General features: G+C 33.1%; 3 protein-coding genes across 3 annotated transcripts; 2 read left to right on the plus strand and 1 right to left on the minus strand.

Moving 5' to 3' along the window:
- Nucleotides 1-1019: 1019 nt before the first annotated feature.
- On the plus strand, nucleotides 1020-1959 carry LOC114192688 (RING-H2 finger protein ATL5-like). The gene has a single exon (XM_028082472.1). It carries the CDS (start codon nucleotides 1185-1187, stop codon nucleotides 1743-1745), a length of 561 nt encoding a protein of 186 aa, XP_027938273.1. The 5' UTR covers nucleotides 1020-1184; the 3' UTR covers nucleotides 1746-1959.
- A 610-nt stretch (nucleotides 1960-2569) lies between these two features.
- Nucleotides 2570-3733, plus strand: LOC114192619 (translation initiation factor IF-2-like). The gene has a single exon (XM_028082398.1). It carries the CDS (start codon nucleotides 2625-2627, stop codon nucleotides 3462-3464), a length of 840 nt encoding a protein of 279 aa, XP_027938199.1. The 5' UTR covers nucleotides 2570-2624; the 3' UTR covers nucleotides 3465-3733.
- A 6504-nt stretch (nucleotides 3734-10237) lies between these two features.
- On the minus strand, nucleotides 10238-12559 carry LOC114192404 (probable pectinesterase/pectinesterase inhibitor 41). Its single transcript, XM_028082115.1, has 2 exons — nucleotides 11423-12559; nucleotides 10238-11075 (listed from the first exon to the last, which is right to left on the minus strand). The coding sequence occupies exons 1-2, from the start codon at nucleotides 12426-12428 to the stop codon at nucleotides 10384-10386; spliced, it is 1698 nt and encodes a 565-aa protein (XP_027937916.1). The 5' UTR covers nucleotides 12429-12559; the 3' UTR covers nucleotides 10238-10383.
- Nucleotides 12560-21159: the final 8600 nt, after the last annotated feature.

Genomic DNA, 21159 nt, shown 5'->3' on the forward strand with positions numbered 1-21159 from the left:
CAAAATTAACTCTATACCCACTTATAACATAAAACAGCCTTCTGGTTTGTGTTTCTTTCTATTCTTTCTGACCAAATCTGAAATTTCATCAATTATTTTTCATATATAAAACATAAGCTAATAAGCTAATAATATGTATGGTTACAAATCACATATCGACTAAATATAAATATAAAGTAATTTTATAATATATAAATAAGATACACATTTTATTCTATTATATAAAATTGAATTAGAGTTAAATTTTAGTTAATATAAATATTGTATCAGCCATTGTTTAAAAATGTTTATCAGCTGTTTCACTTTTTCAAAACTAATTGGGACTTTTCGAATTCTCTTTTCTTTGTATACAGTTTTTTTTATATGTTATATTACTATCTCGTACACGCATTATTACTACGAGATGATAGTTTATTCCATTGTAGGAAGACGTTACAAAACAAAATTAATGCATGGATCACAAACAAGGAATATAGCGGTAGGAAAAAAGAAGTACAAAAAAGAAAATGATATTTTTATTCTCATTTTGTACTCCACATTAAACTAAGTTACGTAAGAAAATATAAAATGAGAGTTAAAATATGATTTTCAGAAAAAATATTCTATAACATGTTTGGTTCAAGAAACTAATATATATAGATTTTTATCTCCTTATTTTATTTTATAGAAATAAATTTTATTTGCAAATTCAAAGATTTAAAAAGTTTGTTTGGCTTGACTCCATATTTTATGTTTTTGAAAAATAAAAATATTAAAAATGTGTCTGCTTGGCTATTTTGAATAAAAAAATTATGGAATGAATAGCTTAAGTAGAGATTAAAAAATAAAAATACTTTTGAAAATTATGAATATATTATCCTTATGTATATATTTATTTGTTATTGATACATTAATTATCCTTATTATTTTGTAAAAGAGAAAATGAATTTTGACGCAAATAAAGACAAACATAGTAAACCAGAAATAAATGCATATGTATAGTGGAGCTAAATTGAAATTTTATCTGTGAAAGTGTACGTTTTAACAGGATAGGAACCTTCCTCTTCCTTTCCCTCCCAAAAATTTAATTACAATTTTTTAATAAAAAAAATTCAATTCACTCCCCACCGTATTTCAACCACTGCTTAATCTGTGCATAAATTGCAATCTCTCTTATTTTCTATCTTCTCCGCTCTCTAGTTTTCATGGATCCAGATTATGAAACAAAGTATGCCACTAATGGCAAAGTCATGTTTGGTTCAACCGTTCTTCTCTTCCTCCTCGTAATCGTTCTCCTTTTCGTTCACACTTTCCGCCATTCATGCTTTCCTCGCCGCAACCACGCTATTCGAATCCCTTCCAAGGGCCTTCTTCCTTGCTCTCTCAAATTCCTTCCCATCTTCACCTACTCATCCAACACCCACCGCTCTCTCCACGACTGCGCCGTCTACTTGTCGGAGTTTACCGACGGCCAACAATGCCGTGTGCTTCCCAACTGTAACCACGTGTTCCACGCCCATTGCATCGATGCATGGTTCACTTCTCACTCTAACTGTCCACTTTGTCGAATCACTGTTCACCGACACGCCATACCGGTCCAACCATTTTCTAACACTGAACCGGCTTCGTTGGGTTTTTCTTCTTTTCCCGCATCGGTTTGGTGCCCGAGGAAGTCGTTGGAAATGGTAAGCTTAATAGTGGAGCTAAAAGGTGGCCGGGATCCAGATCCGGGTCGTGGACCCATGATATCAAGGGCTGATAATTGATACCGTTGTACAACTGGCGGTTGGGTTTTTCAGCGGCGCCCAGTGCTACTGAAAAACTTGGCGTTCTCTTTGGTTGACCCTGCGTCGAAATGTTCCATATCCACTCTTCTTTGGCGCTATTGCAAGATTATGTTTTGTTATTTTCTGGAAGTGATGAGTGAAAAAAATAGAATTGTTGTACCAATTACATGAATATGAAAATTCATCATTGGAATTTATTATTCGATTAGGGTAGGTATCAGTATTGATTGGCATCCCCGGAATGATATGGTCACGGATCCACAGGATGAAGAAAACGAAATCAAATTTGTCTTCACAAGAAGCAAATTTATACACTAGTACCTTCTGAAATTTTGACCAACCTAAACCGTTATTTGAAATCAAACCTTTTGAAAAATTGAGGTAATCACTGATTTTTCTTTTTTTTTTTTTCCATAAAATTGGTGGAGTGGTAAATGGGCCCGCAAGAAGTAAACTGAAAAGCCTGTTACTGTACGGGGCTAAGTGCGGGGTGCAGAAAGAATAGAAAAATGTGTGGTAATAAAGACGCAAAGAAATAGAAAAGTTGCTGAATATAGCCAGAAGCATTGGATGGCGCAGCGCATCGCTACCTCTACCTTACCATTGTAACAAACATACTTTGAGGGAAATGATACATTAACAAAAAAAAAAATTTGACAAATTTTGACAAACTACTAAATAAAGTAAAAAAAGTACTATTTTTATTACTTCTTTTTAATTAAAAAATAAAAAGTTAATCTACTTTAATCCTATTTATAGAAAGTTTGTAAACTTTGTCAAAACCTCATTTTCCTTTGAGATTATAAACCGAAAGCCTGCAAAGTGGAAGGGAACCAGACCAAAGCAAAGCAAAAGAAAATGGGAAGCAAAGCAAATTTGTTGTGGCTATTGGGCACGTGCATGTGTGTTATTGTAGCGCATCACGAAGCCGGTGCTGCAGGTCCTATCGGTGCTGCAGGTCCTGCCGGTGCTGCAAGTCCTATCGGTGCAGCCAGACCTGTCGGTGCTTCCAGACCTGCCGGTGCTGCTAGACCTGCCGGTGCTGCCGGTGCTGCCAGACCTGCCGGTGCTGCCGGACCTGCTAGTGCTGCCGGTGCTGCCGGACCTGCCGGTGCTGTCGGTGCTGCCCGTCCTGTCGGTGCTGCCGGTGTTGCCGGTGCTGCCGGTCCTGCTGGTGCTACCGGTGCTGCCGGACCAGCCGGTGCTGCTGATCCTACCGGTGCTGCAGGAGAATTGCGAGGCAAAGAGCTAATCAAGAGTGTGTGCAAGACAAGGGGAAACAGTGAACTGTGCTTGAAGGTGCTTATGTCGGACCCAAGCAGCCCAGAAGCCTCCCTAAAGGACTTGGAAATAATAACGCTGAAGGCAGCGGCAGAAAACGCGAGCAACATATTAGTAGACGCGAAGATGATGATCGATGACCCGACCTTGGAACCGGCAATACAACAGGGACTGTCTGATTGCAAGGAGAATCTGTTGGATGCAGAAAGCCAAATTCAAGACACTATTGCTTCCGTTTTGTCCGACGATAAGAAAGATGCCCTGACGTGGATGAAGGCAGCCCTAGCGGCAATCGACACATGTGACGAATCCATCCCCGGCGACGATGACATTCTCTCGAAAAGGAGTGTAAGCTTTCGCCAACTCTGCAACATTGCCGTCTCCATCAACAAGAGAATGATGGGCGTCAATGCCTAGATGCTACTTACCATCTCTCAATCCAATGTTGGTGTCTTTTTGTCTCCACGTTTTGCAAATCCTAGATGTTTTTGCTTGACAAGGTGGTTTAGCTTTTAGTTATTAGGTGGGTGGATGAGAAAATTAACTAGCGTTCTCGTGCATTCAATAGGAACATATGCAGGCACCCACATATACTGTGCTAGAATATGGCACCCCCTATTGTCTTAGAACAACATCCTTTCCAATCTTTCTCCATTCCTTGTAAAAAAACCTATCTTTTATTTTCATATTCAGCACATTACATCACATAACCAATATTTATTCCTTTCTCCTCTCAATTGCTTTTTTTTCCATTGTTTTTTATTCATAAAAATATGTTAGCTATAATAATAAAAATGTTCGCCAATGCAATGATGAAATCAGAAGTCACATAGGATTTGGCAATGTCACCTTTCTTCGTTCCACACTCGAGATTGATAACGCATAAAGAATGCAAACATGGTCTTTCACAAATCACAAAAGCGTTGCCATGTTGCGTCATGAAATGACACTATTATAATTTTCTACAGAAGCTTGCAGTTATTGCAGTGAGAATAAAAAGGTTGTTCATGAAGAAATTGTCGAAGAGGTTAACGCTATGGAGCTTGGGAGGGCGAAGAGAAGGCCTTTACACAAAAATATGATAGAGATACTACATCTCTTCTTTCATCAAGGCTTGTTTCATCTTACTATAGCAACTTTAATTTGAGCGTGTCAGAAACAAAAATTTACTTCTCAACATTTTGTTTTGGTTAATACTACCGATTATTGTAAAATGTGGCATATGAAATTGGGACATCCTCTAATCAAATCTTACAAGTTGTTGCTTCCTAACATCCTCACATTTCTTTTTTATATGTCATAGCTTGTGGTTTTGCTAAACAAAAACGCTTACCCTTTAACTCCTACACTACTAAAACTACCCATTCATCTAATCCTTATCCTATACATTGTTCTGTTTCTTATGATAAATGTTCCTCTGATCATGGTTCTTTTTGTCACAACATTTCTGCCCAAGCTAAACACTTTTCCTTTAAAGAAGCTCCTCAAAGTGACTATTGAAAATATGCAATGGTTGCTAAAATAGATGCTCTCAATAAAAACCGTACTTGGACATTAGTTTCTCTTCCTCCTGAAAACAAAGTCATCAGTTGTAGATGGGTTTACAAGGCTTAGCTGGTTGCAAAGGGATTTACACAAGGATAGATTACTTTGAGACATTCTCTCTGGTTGTGAAGCTAACTTCTTTAAGACTTGTCCTTGCGCTAGTTGCTACTAAACATTGGTTTATACACCAACTAGATGTGGATAGTGCTTTTCTCCATGGTTATTCAATGAAGAAGTTTTCATGAAGCCCCCTCGTGGACTATTTGTTCCTCATCCAAAGTGTGTTTGCATGCTTCACAAGTCCATATATGGTCTCAAGTAGGCTAGCAGAAACTGGAAACACAAATTCATTACAAAACTTCTTCTTCTTAGGTACTCCAAAAAAAGTTCGAACCTCTCCTTTTTTGTCAAAGTCTCTTCTCCACTGTATAGTAGGTTTATGTGACGTACTTGTAACGATATCACAGAAATTCATATTGTTAAAGCTTATCTTCACAACCAATTCCTTATAAAAGATCTCGGTCCTCTTAAGTATTTTCTGGGACTCGAAGTCATTCGGTCCTCATATGGTCTCGTTATAAACCAAAGGAAATAAAGCTTAGACCTCATAACAAAAACAAATCTTTTTGACTGTAAACCAACATCAACACCATCTGATCCTTTAGTTAAATTGCATGTTGATGAAGAACTGTTATTGATTGACCCCTCTTCCTACCAGCGCATCATTAGGAGATTGATTTATTTGACATGGTATTTCTTTTTGTTGTACAATAACTTGGCCAAGTTGGCCAGGTTGCGTCTTCCCCTCGTCAAGCACATATGCAACAAGCTTTAAGAATCCTTCTTTATCTGAAAAATGCCACTAGCTATGGTCTCTTATATCAGTCCAACACTAATCTTAAAATCCAAGCCTATTCAAATTTTGATTGGGCATCCCATCTCTGGCTTTTGTATCTTCCTTGGCACATCTTTGATTTCTTAGAAATCTAAGAAACGAACTATTGTCTTAAGGTCTTCATTAGATGCTGGATATTGTACTTTGGCCTCCCTCACTTGTGAATTATCGTGGCTTCAATACATTTTCCGAGATCTCCATTTCCACACCTTATACAACCTCTTGTGATAACAACTCTGCTATTAAAATAGCTAAAAATCCCACTAAGAGAACTAAACATGTTATACATATGTTTTGTTATCTCTATTAACATATTCTGTTAAATCTGTTTTCATTTTGTTTCTTTACCTTTTTTGTACAACTCTTTGATTAAATGTTTTATTATACATCTATATATTCAAGCCATTCTTTGTAATCAGTGACATGTATTGGAATATATGAATGATATTTTCTTCTCCTCATTTCTCTTTTTTCCAATACACTCACAAAATAGGAATCTAGGTCGTTGAATTATTGTTATTTTTGGGAAAACTAACGTCGAGATGTTCGAGGAAAGGAAAATAATCAACGATTAGAAAGAGATCGACATTTCAAAGAAAAAAGAAAATCCATGTGGGTGACAAGGACTCGATGAGTAGGGTTTGCATATGCTTTCATGTGATTTAATTATACTAAAGTAATGCCACATCATTTGAAAAAATTGCATATGACATGTTTTGATTCAATCCACATGAAATAGCACCAAAACGCCTTTCCGAAGGACACCAAAGTAACGCCATATACACACACATACACATACTACACACTTTTTTATCTTCTCTTCTAATTGTTTGGCTTATCATGGAATTCATTCACATCTTCAAGATCACAATGTGTGTGCACTTATGTTCAAATAATGTAATTCATGTCAATTAAATATTTTTTTATGTTGCACATTTGAATATTTCTACTCCTTAATAATATTTTTATTTATTGTGTTTTTTATTTGCACATGAGAATGCCTAATTGTAAATTTATTTGTTTAATGATACAAACTTTTCATTTACTATGTAATATAAAAAGGAAGTTGATCTTCTTTATTTTCTTATTATTAATTTTTGTTTCATTTGAATACCTCTTTTGTTTTGCTAAAACACTTCTCATCATCTCTCAATAGTTCAACTAATTTGGCAATGAAAAGTTTTCATATTATTCATCTTATCAAATCCATAATTATACAATTATTTTTCTTTGTGGGATTTCATTTTTATTAAATTGTTTCTAAGGCACTGATTTAAGACACACATTTAATTATTTTTATTTATTTTTTAATATTATTATTAGTTATTTATTTTTATCATGTAGAATATTAGTTTTTGTATTTTTTATATTTTTTTATTTTCTAATTCATCATCAGAAGTGTAATTTTATCATTGCAATTGTATAATTTTTTTTACTATGATATAATAATTTAATGTGACTATCGTGATTTTTTTGTCACTATCGAACATATTAATTATAAATTATTATTAGTTTAGTCTTTGTTATTTTCATGCTTTTGTTTTAAGCGGTGTATTTTAACTTTTATTAATGTATTAAAAAAGATATTTCATTATAATTTAAAAAAAATGGAAGTAAAAAGACATTTAAATTATTTTTAATTTGAATATCTATTTTGTTAATAATTTTTTAAAAATATTTTTAAATTTTATCAATCAGATTTCATTAATATTTGAAAATTTAATAAATGTTTTGGTTCTCATTACTCAAATTTGTTCTCTTATATAAATCTTGTCTCACTTATATTATTCATTTGAATTCATAAATCTCTCCACACTCATTTCTCATCAAAACTCATCTCCTTTGTCCATTTTCATTCTCTTCATCTATACTCATCTATTTCATTCACACACATATCTTTCATCTACATTTTTTCAAGGGTGACAATATGGGCTTGGCTTAGTGAGCCGGCCAGCCAAAAAACGTAGTGCGGGCTGAGATATTGAGCCTTCTAGCCCGCAAAAGTCCAACACGCATAACCTAGTTCTCTTCCATTCCATCAAACATTATGTCTTTATCCAACTATCAAACATAATGGTACAACCAGTTCTCTTCCATTCCTCATTGCATTCTTCAAGCATTAAATCTGTTTTGCTCACATCTTATTTTAGGAGCTTCTCTCTGATATCATGACAAGATGGTGGTTTGTAGCCAACTCCATATTTACCAATCATTTCACACATCTTTGCAAATGTTGGATTTCAAATCACATTGAAAGGAATGACATTGGTGTAAAAGACTTCAGCTACTTGAGCATCAACCTCTTCTTTGAATCCTCTTTTCATCATTTGATTTAAAGGTGCTTGGACTCCCCCCCTTAATAGTATTGGCAATTGTTTGTTTTCCTTTAAAGCCAAACAACCTATGTCCTCCTTTAACAATCTCAGTTTCTACATTTCCTTCATCAATAATATTCAACTTTCTTCTTTTTAATGAAACATGCTTAGATTCTGTAACTATCTTTATCATCAAATTTTTAATTTCGTTCGAAACAGAGGCATACGGTTCAGAATCCTCCCTAGTTCCAACAGATGATATTTGAATCTAAATATCCTCCCACTCATAATTTTTGAGCAATAACTACATTTAACTTTTCTACCATTGGCATTAATATCAAACCCGTGTTTCCATCCAATATAAGACCGATTTCCCGAAGTATTTTTACTTCTAGTCTTAACAGATGAGGATGCACTTGGATTAGTATCCACTGAATTTGATGCATTTCCATACAATAATCTAACTTTTCACTACAAATTTAACCAGAAAAAGAAAAGATCACAAGTGCAACTGTAAGGAGCTTAAATACTTCAATCAATATGTAAGTATTTAAAAAATAAAAAAATTAAAAATTAAACTAACTAAACAGTTAGAAAAAAGAGGAGAGGATGCATGATATTACAGCGCAACAAAGGGAGAGAGAACAAAGCACTCATGAGTGAAGGATGTGACCATTGCAGATGGCGAGATGGTGGCCGATGGCGACACCGATGGTCACAAGCAGGGACGCGACGATGACACGACCAAGTAGATGGCGACCCGACCCACCACCACGGCCACAACGACAACGAACGACAGCGGATGAATGAGAACAAATGACACAAACACGAACCAATGACGACGCCACAAATAGAGAAGGACACGAACGAATGACGATGACGTGACCAACAAAGACAGACACAAATGCGAGTGCGGTGGCTAACAAAAAAAATGCGACGACGAGTGCAGTGGCCACTGACTCTAGACGTGATGGCTAATACGGTGGCTAAAAGCTCTAGAAGCGATGACGAAAGGTTCAATAGATGACAATGAGCGAGAAAAATCACGACTGCACAAATTGAAAATGAAAAACCCTACATCGCGAGAAAAATCAAGTTAGGTCTCCCTCCAAACGACCTCATTTCTGTTTCAAATTTTCACCCATTCAAACTCGCAACACGCTACAAACTCACGATTTTGCATGATTTTAACAATCCCACCTTCGAGTTACTTTCAAGTTTTACTTCAAAGTCGACTTTACTTTCGAGTTAACTCGAAAGCCATGTCTAGGATAGTAAACTCGTTTGAGTTAGGGAGTTAACTCGCGAGTTTGATTACTATGGTTTGAACTACTACGTGTTATGCTTGGAGTTACCAAATTTGAATCAAGGAGGAGTATTAAAGTGTAATGCAAATTCTAGAAAAATCTAGAAAATCCTAAGATAAATGTATATATTGAAATGTAATGAAAATTCTAGATCAATGTAGAAAAGTCTAAGATTACATAGGTAAAAATCTAAAACATTATACATAAGTTCTAGTTAAAATGTTCTAGAATAATCATGTAAGTGAGATGTAATCTATATATACCCATGTGTATTCTACCATTTTATGTATGACAACATCTAACAACTCACAACTACATAACTGCTATTTCCATCATTTTCTCTATCATATCAACTATTACTTTCACGAGCTATGATAGGTTAACAATGTTTTTAACAAAGTTTTTGACAAACTTTCCTATTTAAGTAAAAAACTATTATTTTATTTTAATTAAAAAAATAATCTTTTTTAATTCTATTTTTAAAAACTTTGTTAAGTTTGTTAAAAAAAAAATTGACAAAAGATAATTTTCCTACTTTCATAACCCGAAAACACTATAAAAAAGTAATAAATTTTTTTGTCAAACTGTTATTGACAAAGTTTTAACAATGTCGACATGGCAACACTCAATTCGATATTTTTTTAAATAATTTATCATGGCTTGAAAAGAGAAAATAAAGGTTTGGTGAAGAGTTTATCGAAGTTTGTGAACAAAAACATTGTAAAGTAACAAAATCCAAAAATGTAGCATATAGATAAACAAAAATAATTTTTTGACAAACATTTTATTGAGAAAGTTACTAAATATAGTAATTTTTTAAAATAATTTTTAAGAAACATTTTATTGACAAAATTATTAAATATAGTAATTTTTAATTATTTTAAAAAAAGTAAAATAATAAAATTTTAATTTTTCTTTTTACAAAAGTGATTGTTTGCCAAAGTTTATCGTACATGTTAAACTATCATTTTTCATAGATAAAAGGACGGATTTTTTGAGACACAAATTTATACACTTTACAAGTGAACAAGGAAAAGATGAAATGAAATAATTTCCCTAAAACTGTTGTTGGAGTAATAATTAAACATCTAATCTTTTCTTTGAACATTAATTATAACAGTGTATTAATTCAAAACAACGAAGGTTTTACATTAAAAATGACGTATTGCAGGGTCTGTGTATTTGTTACACCGGATCACCAGCTTATTTTACCATAAGAAAAAAAATAAAGCTTAAAGGAAGAACAAAGTGAATGAGCGAATGAATGTATCTATCTATACGAAGTTAGTTGCGAAAGGCACTGTGGTCTGGGGCAGCCAGTTATCTCCGAGCAAGAAGTTAGAGACAGAAAAATTAGCAGCATCAGTGGCATTAATCACGTGGTAACCGGGCCACGTGACTCTGTTGGCAGTGGTCGATCCAGGTCCAGTGTTGTTAAACTCTGCATAATACAAAGTGTTCAAAGCAAAATCACCGTCCCATTCACGCCACCCACCTGCATCGATCACGCTGTCCATAAAACTCTGCATGTAAACAGTTCTTGAGTAGTTTTTCCATGGCCTTCCCAGATAAGTTTCAGCCGCGTTTATGTTCGCAGCCAAATCATCGGCTGCCCTAATCGTACAATACTGGATACAAATTCCGGTGTTTTGGTTGGGGTCGGTTCGGCCTTGTGCGGTTATGGCGTTGAATTGGCCATTCATTGGAAGACGAGGATACAGGTTACAGTTTTGCAACACTGTCGCCGCGTTTCCGAATATGAAATCCACGGTGCCGTAGATGTCGCATTCCCTGTAGAATTGTCGCAGGGAATGCGCATAGAGTGTGTCTTGGTACCCCTCGAAACTGCAACTGTAAAACGCCGATAAATCTGCCCCGTTACGAAGTGCTACGGCTTGGTGCTTCTCTGCTCCGGCAGTGTTACGGATTGTCATGTTAACACCCACAAATCCTGCTCCAACCACCGCTGCAATAAAAGTGCATAATGTAATAATATCAGTCATAATGGCTCATTTCTTTAGGTGAAACTCACAATGGCTAATGATTATATAAGCAAATCAACAACTAAAAGCTTTTTTTTTTTTTTCTTTTTCGTCCGAAAACTATTTCGTGAACTTTTAGCCACTTTCTTACTTTTATTTTCATTCTTTCACACGTGTATCTATCCATCTATATATAAATGTATTGTTTTTAAACGTATTTATGGAATTATATTGACCAAGAAGACATGACAAATAAATGTTATACTTGTGTTAATAATAGATCATTTTTTGGTGCGCTGATTATGTAGTAAACGTAATCTAGTGTACGTACCAAAAGTTGCGGACTTGAAGGTTGTCCAGCCATCAACAACACTACGATTCCCTGTAATAATTGTCTTGTTGATGCCATCTCCAACCATCATCAAGTACGTCTTTTTCTTATCAATGGACACATTTTCCTCGTAAACACCCGCAGTGACGTAGATGAGGAAGTATCCCGATGTAGAGGAAGACTTGTTGGGCGCCGCCGCAATGGCGTCATTCAAGGTGGTGAAGTTCCCACTACCATCTTTACTGACAGTGACGATGTCCTTCACCTTCACCTCGTCACCCACATTCGCCTGAAGGAGGTTTCTCCGACTCACGGACTCGTAGATCGCGCGCGTTCTGCTGGACATCTTCAGCGGTAAACGGCCGTTTCGAAAGGAGCGGTGTTGGGCGGGTGGGTGAAACGCGGTGACGTTAGCGTTGGTGGGGAGCCAGCCCTTGGTGAAGAGCGCGAGAGAGACGGTGTAGAGCTTGGTGTCGTTGGAAAGCGGGAGGAAGAGTCCATTGCTGACGCGCCAAGCGGAGGCGGTGGCTTGGAGGCCTTCCAAGCAGGTTTGTTGGTTGGTTAGAATGGCGCTGAGAAGGGTTTGGATGTCGTCAGCTCGCGAAGTGGGAAGGAGCGTGCTTTTGCGGTTGACTGTTTGGAAGGAACTGGAGAGAAAGTCGACGTTGAGTTCGGCCAGGGTTTGGCAATCTTGGAGCGCGTGGATTGCGGAGGTTGATAGAGAGGAACTGCGTTGGAGGTATCTGTTAACCAACTTCAAGAACTTGGTCGCTTGTGAAAGGGACTCTCTCACTGAGAATCGCCCATATTCGTAAACATTGGCGTTTCGGGGAGGGAGGACGGAACTGCAATAAGATGGGTCTGGGGTGGATTTGCATATTGTTCTGGGAGAGACAGAAGCGGTTGGAGGGGTTTCTGCGAAAACCAGGGAGATGAATAACATGGGTACGATGAGGATGAGAAATTTTGTTGTTTTTGGGAGGGAATTACGTAATTTGTTGGCCATTGGGACTTGATATGCAAGAACTGAGTGTGAGATGAAAATTGAGTTGAATCACTTGATATTTATATAGGAATTAAAGGAGGTGGTTTTCTAAATAGAAAGATTCCGTGTTGCTGTTACCATTTACATGTATGTATGAATGCATGTTGGGCGATTGGGTTAGTGCAATTGCACTGCAAAGTTGGAGACCATAGACCAGTATTTGGAAATTGAAAAGTGGAAAAAAGTAATCTCTGCTTGACATTATGAGATCTCATATCCATGAAATTATGTGATAATATAATCGCTCGTTGCCTCTTTAATATAGTATTGTTTTTCTTTTCCGCGTCTATTCTTTAACTGGTATATATGTATACATTCAAAAAACATTTTCCTCTGTCAACGGAGTTGTCTTCAACCTAATCTCACACAAATCCAATGAACTTTTACCGGGTGCTGCTATAAAAAAACATTGACTTCATGAGGACGATGAATGGCTCAGTGTGGTGTACACTATAAATCAATACTCGAAATTTGTGCCACAGTATTTTCATTTCCTACTGTATATATCGTGTGGAGGAGATAGCGAAGTTCCAGAATTATTTTTAATTTAAATGAACTCGCGTTTTCATGAAGAGTTTTCTTAAATCTGCTTCAAGAAGAATGAATAATCTTCGAATTATGATGTTTATGGATTAATAAGTGTATGTTTGAATTTTAGTTTAAATAAAGTTAAATAGATTTTACTAGAGTTTAAGGAAGTTTGAAATAAATTTTATTTTTGATTGGAACCGACAGAAATGTCGAGGCAATACTTTATAGAAATTAAAAGTTGGTGTGTTTTGAGAATTATTTCCGAAGATCTTGTCTCCTGGTAATGCTAATTTTTTGTACAAAGTAAATCAAACACAAACTCCAAATTTTTGAGAAAATAAAACTTCCTATCTACCAAAACATTCTGAAAGAAATTTTGTTTTTGTCCTAGTAGTAATGGAGAGTTTTTATTTTAGCCTTTTTCTAATTTTTAGTTCATATTATATTAAATCAATTAAAAATTAGACTAAACATCCACAAACTGAAAAGGAAAAGAGGCAGGAAGTCTTGGTTTATTTTATTAGCTCAATTTAAAACAATTGCATAATTTTATAGGATGCGATGTTAAATGTCATTCGGAAGAGTATGTGTTCTGAAATATGTTACGTTCTCGTGAGGGTGTAAAACAATATTTTATAATTAATTATCACTAATCATGTCGTAGATATTATAAATGAGTCCGGTTTTTCTGTTGATTTTTTTTATTGAGTATTAAAAAAAATAATATTTTAGTATTTTAAAGATAATTTTAATATATTTTAAAATTTTAAAATTAATTATCATTAATATATTTTAAAGGTATAACAGACAAAAATAAGTAGAGAATTCAAATTTTATTATAAATAAACAAGTTTTTTTTTTCTTAGTAGATAAAAGTATTCATGTGGGTAATAAGGAATTTAAATTGGTTAAGATTTAGTTGTATATATTATGAAGAGTGTTTATTTTTATGGTATTTGGGAGTAAAATAGGTGGATGGAAGTTTATTTAAATGAAGATAATTACATAAAATGGAAAAAAAAAAAAGTCAGAAGGGAAAGAAAACGTTTGGTAAAGACTTGCCTATCTTTTGGTAACAAGGCATTTGGATTGTAATTATGCAAGATTTAGTCAATGATGCCTAACTCCATGCATGACTCGACATATATATCTTTCTTTAACATTCAAATTAGTCAATTCTGAATTGGTATGAGTAGGACACGTTCTTTCAGCAAACATTTACATTTGGACATCTTTATTTCTGTGTTTTTCCTTTATTTTTTTTAAATATTAAGAAGGAGTAATTATACGGATACAGGCCAATAACATCTTGGTCTAATGAGAAATGCCTTTAATCTCCTAAATAAAAACTAAATGCATGTATTATTGGTTGATGAAGACCTAGACTAGTAATAGAATTAGAAATAGTCACGATTAAGATTATTTTAGAGATTTTAAAAATGGAAGTCAGTTAACGATAATATAATTCTAATGTATGATTAATTTATCATTTCATTTATTTTTTGATTAATTACTTCATCCTGAGGTTGTTATTATAAACTTTTCTTCCTTTTTCAAGTTCAGAATAACGTGGATGAAAATATGTCAGACGCTCTCGTTTTAAGTTGGAGAAAGAAAAAAAGACATTACTTATATAAAATAAATCGTATAAAATTGTATTACATTGAGCTTGAATTTGGGCAAATCTGTATTTAGGTAAAGTAATGCAGACAATTGGAATGTACTAAATGAGATTTTATTAACCATAATAGAAAGATAATCACTAAAATGATGGCATTTCTATAGTTAAGGGACCTACAACTAAAGCTATGATTAGAAGAATCTTAACTAAAGCTATGATTAGAAGAATATAAGAAGATCGAGCCTCTCTAAGCATGACAAATTCAATTTAAAGTTTATTTGGGTAAAGAAGATATGAAAATCTAGCCTAGAACTCTGTATTTGTAAATATTATACTAGGGTTTAATTTTGGGTTTTATATTTTGGTTGGAACATAGGATTTTCTTTAGGTCATGTATCTAGACCTTGGTGGGTTTTGGGCTTGGAAAGAGTTTGGGTCTAGAAGAAGTGGGTATTCATATTCCTTTTTCCAATAATTTGGTACCAACAAATAGCATGATATTTCATTATCACATTAATAACTAAGATAGAACAATTAAATACAGAAGATAATATATGATATAGGAAAAGTTATACAAAGTATGAATTCATTACATCCAATCCTAATGAAATGAGAGTTTAACTACTACTAGAAAATTGTCAATTACCTGCCAATCTTTTTTGCAAAATTTTTTTATAGAAATTTCATGCAAAATTTGTTATGAATTTATTGTTATATGATTTTTTTCTTGCGAATTTAAATTTTTGAAAAATTTCACATAAAACTTTTATATTTGTTACAAATTTTCCTGCAAATTTAAATTAGTAAGAAAATACTAAATATTTATACAGATTTTTGCTTGACATTTTTTTGCAGGAACTTCATGTAAAATTTACTGAAAACTTATTTGTTTTTTATTTAAATTTTCACGTTAAATAAAAAGCAAGAAAAGACGCAGGTTATTTAAAATTCTTCATGCACATTTGTTGAGAGAAGAAATTGGCAAATAAGTTTTACAATATTTTAATAAAATTTGGCAGGAAATTTACAATCTCTTTATACGTGGTTTTTTATGCATATTTTCCCCAGAAAAGTGTTATAAGCATTTTATTATTATTATTATTATTATTATTATTATTATTATTATTTAACTCATTTACTTTATGTATTTAAACATGTAAAATATTTTTAAAATATTCTTAATCTTAAAATTTACTTAATCAAACTTATATAACCTTCATTTATATTTTTAATGTTTTTATTAATAATTATCATTCACTATAAATATCATTCATTACGAGAAAAATAATTATTACTTAAAATATTTTCTGCAAAAATTTATTCATAAAAAATACATTTATTTTAATGGTTAAATTAATTATTTTCATATAATTATTAGTAAAAGATTATTTTTAAAATATGAAAAGAAATTAAAAAAAAATTGGTGCTCATTCAAATTCAATCTTACTGTCACTCCTTTCTCTGAAACTACTCCTTCCCTTCTTCTCTTTACAGAGTACTTTCATTCTTCTTTGTACTGTCACTTTTTACATTATACAATCAAAAATTGACGGTTCTCTCATTTTATTCTTCATTTCACTTCTAATTTGCAGTTGTTCAACATCCCTATTAATATCTGCATCTGAACCTAGACTCTTTCATCTCTCTCAGTAGTGCGTAAAGAATGAGTAGAAGAATCTGAAGCGAGAGCTGCTGTGGGCGCAAGAGGAGGTGAAGCATCATCGGATCCGCCATCGAATCCTCAACACCATCAACCTCGAGCTAGTCAAACCTTCTACCTCTGTTGCACTCCACCGCCAAACCAATGCGCTCGTCGATGTCGTCCCGCCGCCGGAGGCTAATTTCAGTATTTCGCTCCTCAGCCAGTTCGAGAAGCTTGACGTCACTTATAATGTCAGTTTCTTTACGTTTTATCGTTCTCACTTGTCGAGTTTAGGTGAATGATGATACCTAGGGTTTTTGGCTAGTGCTAAATTAGATTCTTTCGCTTTTGATTTTCCCTTGCAGTTTGGTTAGGGTTTGTTGAGGCTACATCATTCCTTCTTGGATCGGAAGTATACAATAGGGCTTGATCTTTCCCAACCATGTATTTTGTGTTGAAGGAGCACGACTAATAATTTTCATGTTTATGCAGATTCAATTTGTTTAAGGTGCTAGTAACGGTGTGTCTTAAAGGACTTTTTTTGCTTTAGAGCCTTACATGTGATGAGAGGTGCTTTTCTTGTCAATTTTAATTGAATTGTTGGTGGTATGGACAACAAAAATGTAGGTTTGTGGGAGACATAATTTGAGGATGATAAAGCTTGTAGCAAAAGTGGCAAAAAGTGAGTTCAAATTTCATAACTATTAATTCCATCACGGTCTACCGTGCTATGTAGTGAGCCTTATTTTACCTTGGAGTTATGGCTAATATAGGAATTAGTGTTCCCAAACAAACCAGATGATAAAAGAATTCTCTACTTAAATTTTCACATGGGCATTTTCTAGCCAATATTGTTTATCATTCTTAAAAAGTGGCTTGTCATTCCAAGTCTTCAAGGAAAAGATAAAACAATTAGTACAAACTGTTAAATAATTAAGACTTGTATAGTCTATGTTGCTAACTTTTTGCTTCTTTATAGCTAAGCTATTAATCTTCGACACAATACATTATACAACACTTCAGGATTGTGCAATAGGGTGTAAGAAGCTAGAGGGGACAGTGAAAAATGTGTTCACAATAGGGAAAATGACAATGGATGTGGTAGTTGAGCTTGGATCCACCAATGGTTTCTGATTTATATAAATCAGGTTCCTGGCATTATATTATTTAGTACAATTTTGAGTAGCCCTGTCAAAATTTTAACTATTGTTTCGCAATTAGTGCAATGTCGCACAATTTTCTGTTTTATTTAATGAACTCAATTTCAAAATACCTAATTTTTAATAAATTTTAGTTGATAACAAAATTTGTGTTGGAAGAAGTTTGTATTTTATAGTTGTTGTATTCTTTTTATGCAGGCACAAGATTACTTATTCGTTCGAGATTTTGTCCTATTTGTGGCCAATGTGTTGATAAAAGCTCGGAAGGAATCAGATGCGAGTGGTGACATGGAAGTAATATTGCGGGTCATTGTTTCCCTGAAGGACTAGATATCATGATTTAAGAGAGAAGCTAGCAAGTGGGGTATTTCACTCTCTGAAGTTGTTCCTCAGCAAGCAAACCAAAAATACCATGAGTAGGTTTCTTAATCTTCTGTCATCATATTCTGATCAATGTATTGTAGGCAACAAAATTTTCTCATATTTCTGTGGGAGATTTAAGAAATGATTGAATTTTAAAATGGTAAATTATGCCAAGGTTTAATGAACTATAGGCTAGATTTTACGGGTTAGATCCTTCCTTAGGTGTACTCTAATGTAATAAAACAAAAACCCCTCCTAGACATGGATACATGGAATGTTAGACAAATCATTTGATACTCTGGTCTGCCAGATTGTTTGTATTGTAACATATGAACATTGTGATAGGTTGTTGGAAAGTCTAATGAGTCCAGACGTGGAATATACTGTAGCTATCACAACATTTTGGGCCATTGAAGCAGTGTATCAGTAGAGCTTTTTTTGCTGCATTGCTCACTGTATCAACATAAAATAAATTTCAATTTAGATTTGGCCTGGGCATTTCATTAAAGTTTTAAGATTTGGGGAGTTGAATGGAGCAGGGGCAATGATTGAACAAGTTAAAGGTTTTCATATTCAGTTTTTTCTCTTCTTGGTGCAAGTCCTTTCCTTCCAACAACATATTCAGTTGCTTGGCATTGGCTTAAAAAGTGAATTAGAGGTACATTGCTTTTTTGCTTATTCAACATTTGAATTTTATTTTTTGTGATGGTTATCTAAATAATGCAAGTGTATTGATTGTTATCTTTTCCATTAAACTTCAATAACATTATTTATTACCTTCGATTCCAGATTTATCTCTCTACACAGTTTTAGAGAATACATTTTTGGTGAATACTTGAAGAGAAGGAGAAGAAATCTTGCACATCATTATAATTATTGTTGTTATATATTTGCAGTGTAACTTTTTCTAGTTTTATTATGATCTTCATACTCCAAGTCCAATCTATGAATTATGTTATGATTCCTCGATATAATTTATTCTAGTTATGGAAGTTGATTGTTTTCAAGATTATTTCTACTCTCTTTTTTTTTTGTATCAAATAGCGTGTTCATAAGATGTAAAATATAAAATATATTTTCTTTTATAAAAAAATAAAATGTAGAATATATTTAATTAAAACTACAAGAAATATTTTATTAATTAAATTGTAAAATATACAGATTTTAAAATAAAATTATATTCAAATAAAGAATAAAATAGCATCATTAGGCTCCAAAGAGTAATTATATATTGTTTAAAATTTATAAAGAGTTTCTTGCGAATTTTCTTGCAAAATTATTGGTAGAAAAAATATACTTACAAATTTATTTTTGCAGGAAAAATTACTTGCGAATTTTTTTTGGCAAGAAATTACCTGCGAATTTAAAATATGCAAGAAAATTATTTGCGAAATGCAAATTTGCAAGAAAAAATACCTGCAAATTTTTAGTTAGATTTTTTCGTAGGAAAAATGTTTGCGAATTTTTTTCATAAAAAAATTTGCAAGAAATTTCCTGTGAATTTTTAAATTCCACGATAATTAATTACCCATGAAGGTATTACCTACCGATCAAAATTCGTAATAAAAATGGCAGGAAACTCTTTTCCTACAAATTTTTGTAGAAAATTTGCAAAAAAATTCCCAAGTAATATTAAAAATTCTAGTAGTGACTTTTAGAACATATAGATTTGATAAATTCTCACAAACGAATGGAAGAATTTGATGTCCTTTAGACTTAGAAGTGTCTTTGACTGAGTTCTAAGTTTCCTCTCAGTTTTCCACACAAAAGAACCCCCTTCTTTTTTTCATTCTCGACACTACAACCATAATGAGGAACTGTTTGCTCGTTGGGCGAGCCTGAGCTCTCACTGGGCGAGAAATAATCTTTGATTCACTTCTAATCACTACAAAAATTCTCATATTACATGAGATTTTTTTTGCAAATTTGTTAAAAAAATTGCAAGAAAAAACTTTTTCCTGCTATTTTTTCTAAGAATCTTAATTGACAAGAAATTCTTTCGTGGGTAATTATTTCCTACAAAATTATAAAATTCGTAAGTATTTCCTACAAAATTTGTTGTGAAAAGTGTTTTATACAAAATATTTTGTAAAAAAATTGGCAGCAATTTCCTGCAAATTTTTTTTTTCATAACAAAATTTATAATTATTTTCTACAAAAAAAATTTCAAAACAAAATTGAGAGGAAATATAGATTTTTTTAATAGTAAATTGCTCTGTCTCAATCTTCTAGTTGGACGAGATAATCTTGGCCGAACTCTCTAATCTTTCCTTTTCCTATACAATAATCTGAAGAAAATAAAAAAATATACATAACTAAAAAGAACACATAACACTTCAACATCTTTTCATAAACAAAACACATTAATTCAGACAAACAATAGAGGTTAATAAACATAAATTCAAAACAAATGATAGAGATTAATAAACATAAGTATTAAGTATTTATCAAACATATCACATAATACTTTAGACCATGATTTTATATGTGTTGCTTTTAGATTTAAATCACATTTATTAAATTGTTATTTTATATGAAATAAATTCTTTTAATTTTGTATAAATTTCTTACACTAGACTTTAAGATGAATTTTAAATTACATCGCTACAAGTGAAGCATCCAAAATTTACCTGCATCCCTTCCCCCAAAAAGTATTGAATAGATAATAATCGTTCAGTTAAATTACGAAATGTTAAAAGGTACTCATAATTTTTATAATTAGATTGTTGGTGCACAATAACACATTCCTCTATTAGCAATAAACAAAACCTTACATATGCAAAAGCAAGTTGCTTTTGTTCATTGGAAAATTAGTCAAACAATTGGCTCCATAATAGTAAAGAATATAATGAAACCATTGAATAATCGGTCAATAAGGTCACAACAAGTCAAATATTCACTTCATCATTTGAAACATCTTTCACTACAATGTACATGCAGTGGTACATTGATCACACTGTATATCACCATCTCAACAATCTTTCGACAACAAGGTCAACTTATTTTTAATCCACTTCTATTGTTATTACTTTACTTATTTGAATTAAACCACTATTTTTGTAACAATATTATACGTCACAAGAAATTGCTCAACCTCCTACACAATCCTATCATCAGCATGGTAGGTGTTTTTCTTATTTTCTTCAACATCCACATCAATCTTTTAGTTAGTCTAATATGAACCAAATTCGAATATGTGCACCATCAGCCTAACATCTTATTTTACTCCCCCTAATAATAAGTGTCATCATTTTACACAGTATTATGTTCAAATTAATACATCTTCCTCAAATTATTTACAAAATTTCTCAAGTCAAATTACCTTCACTTAAGGCAAATCCAAAATATTACAACATATCTAACCAATAAAATATA

The sequence above is a fragment of the Vigna unguiculata genome, chromosome 7, assembly GCF_004118075.2.
Source record: "Vigna unguiculata cultivar IT97K-499-35 chromosome 7, ASM411807v1, whole genome shotgun sequence".
Lineage (NCBI taxonomy): Eukaryota > Viridiplantae > Streptophyta > Magnoliopsida > Fabales > Fabaceae > Vigna > Vigna unguiculata.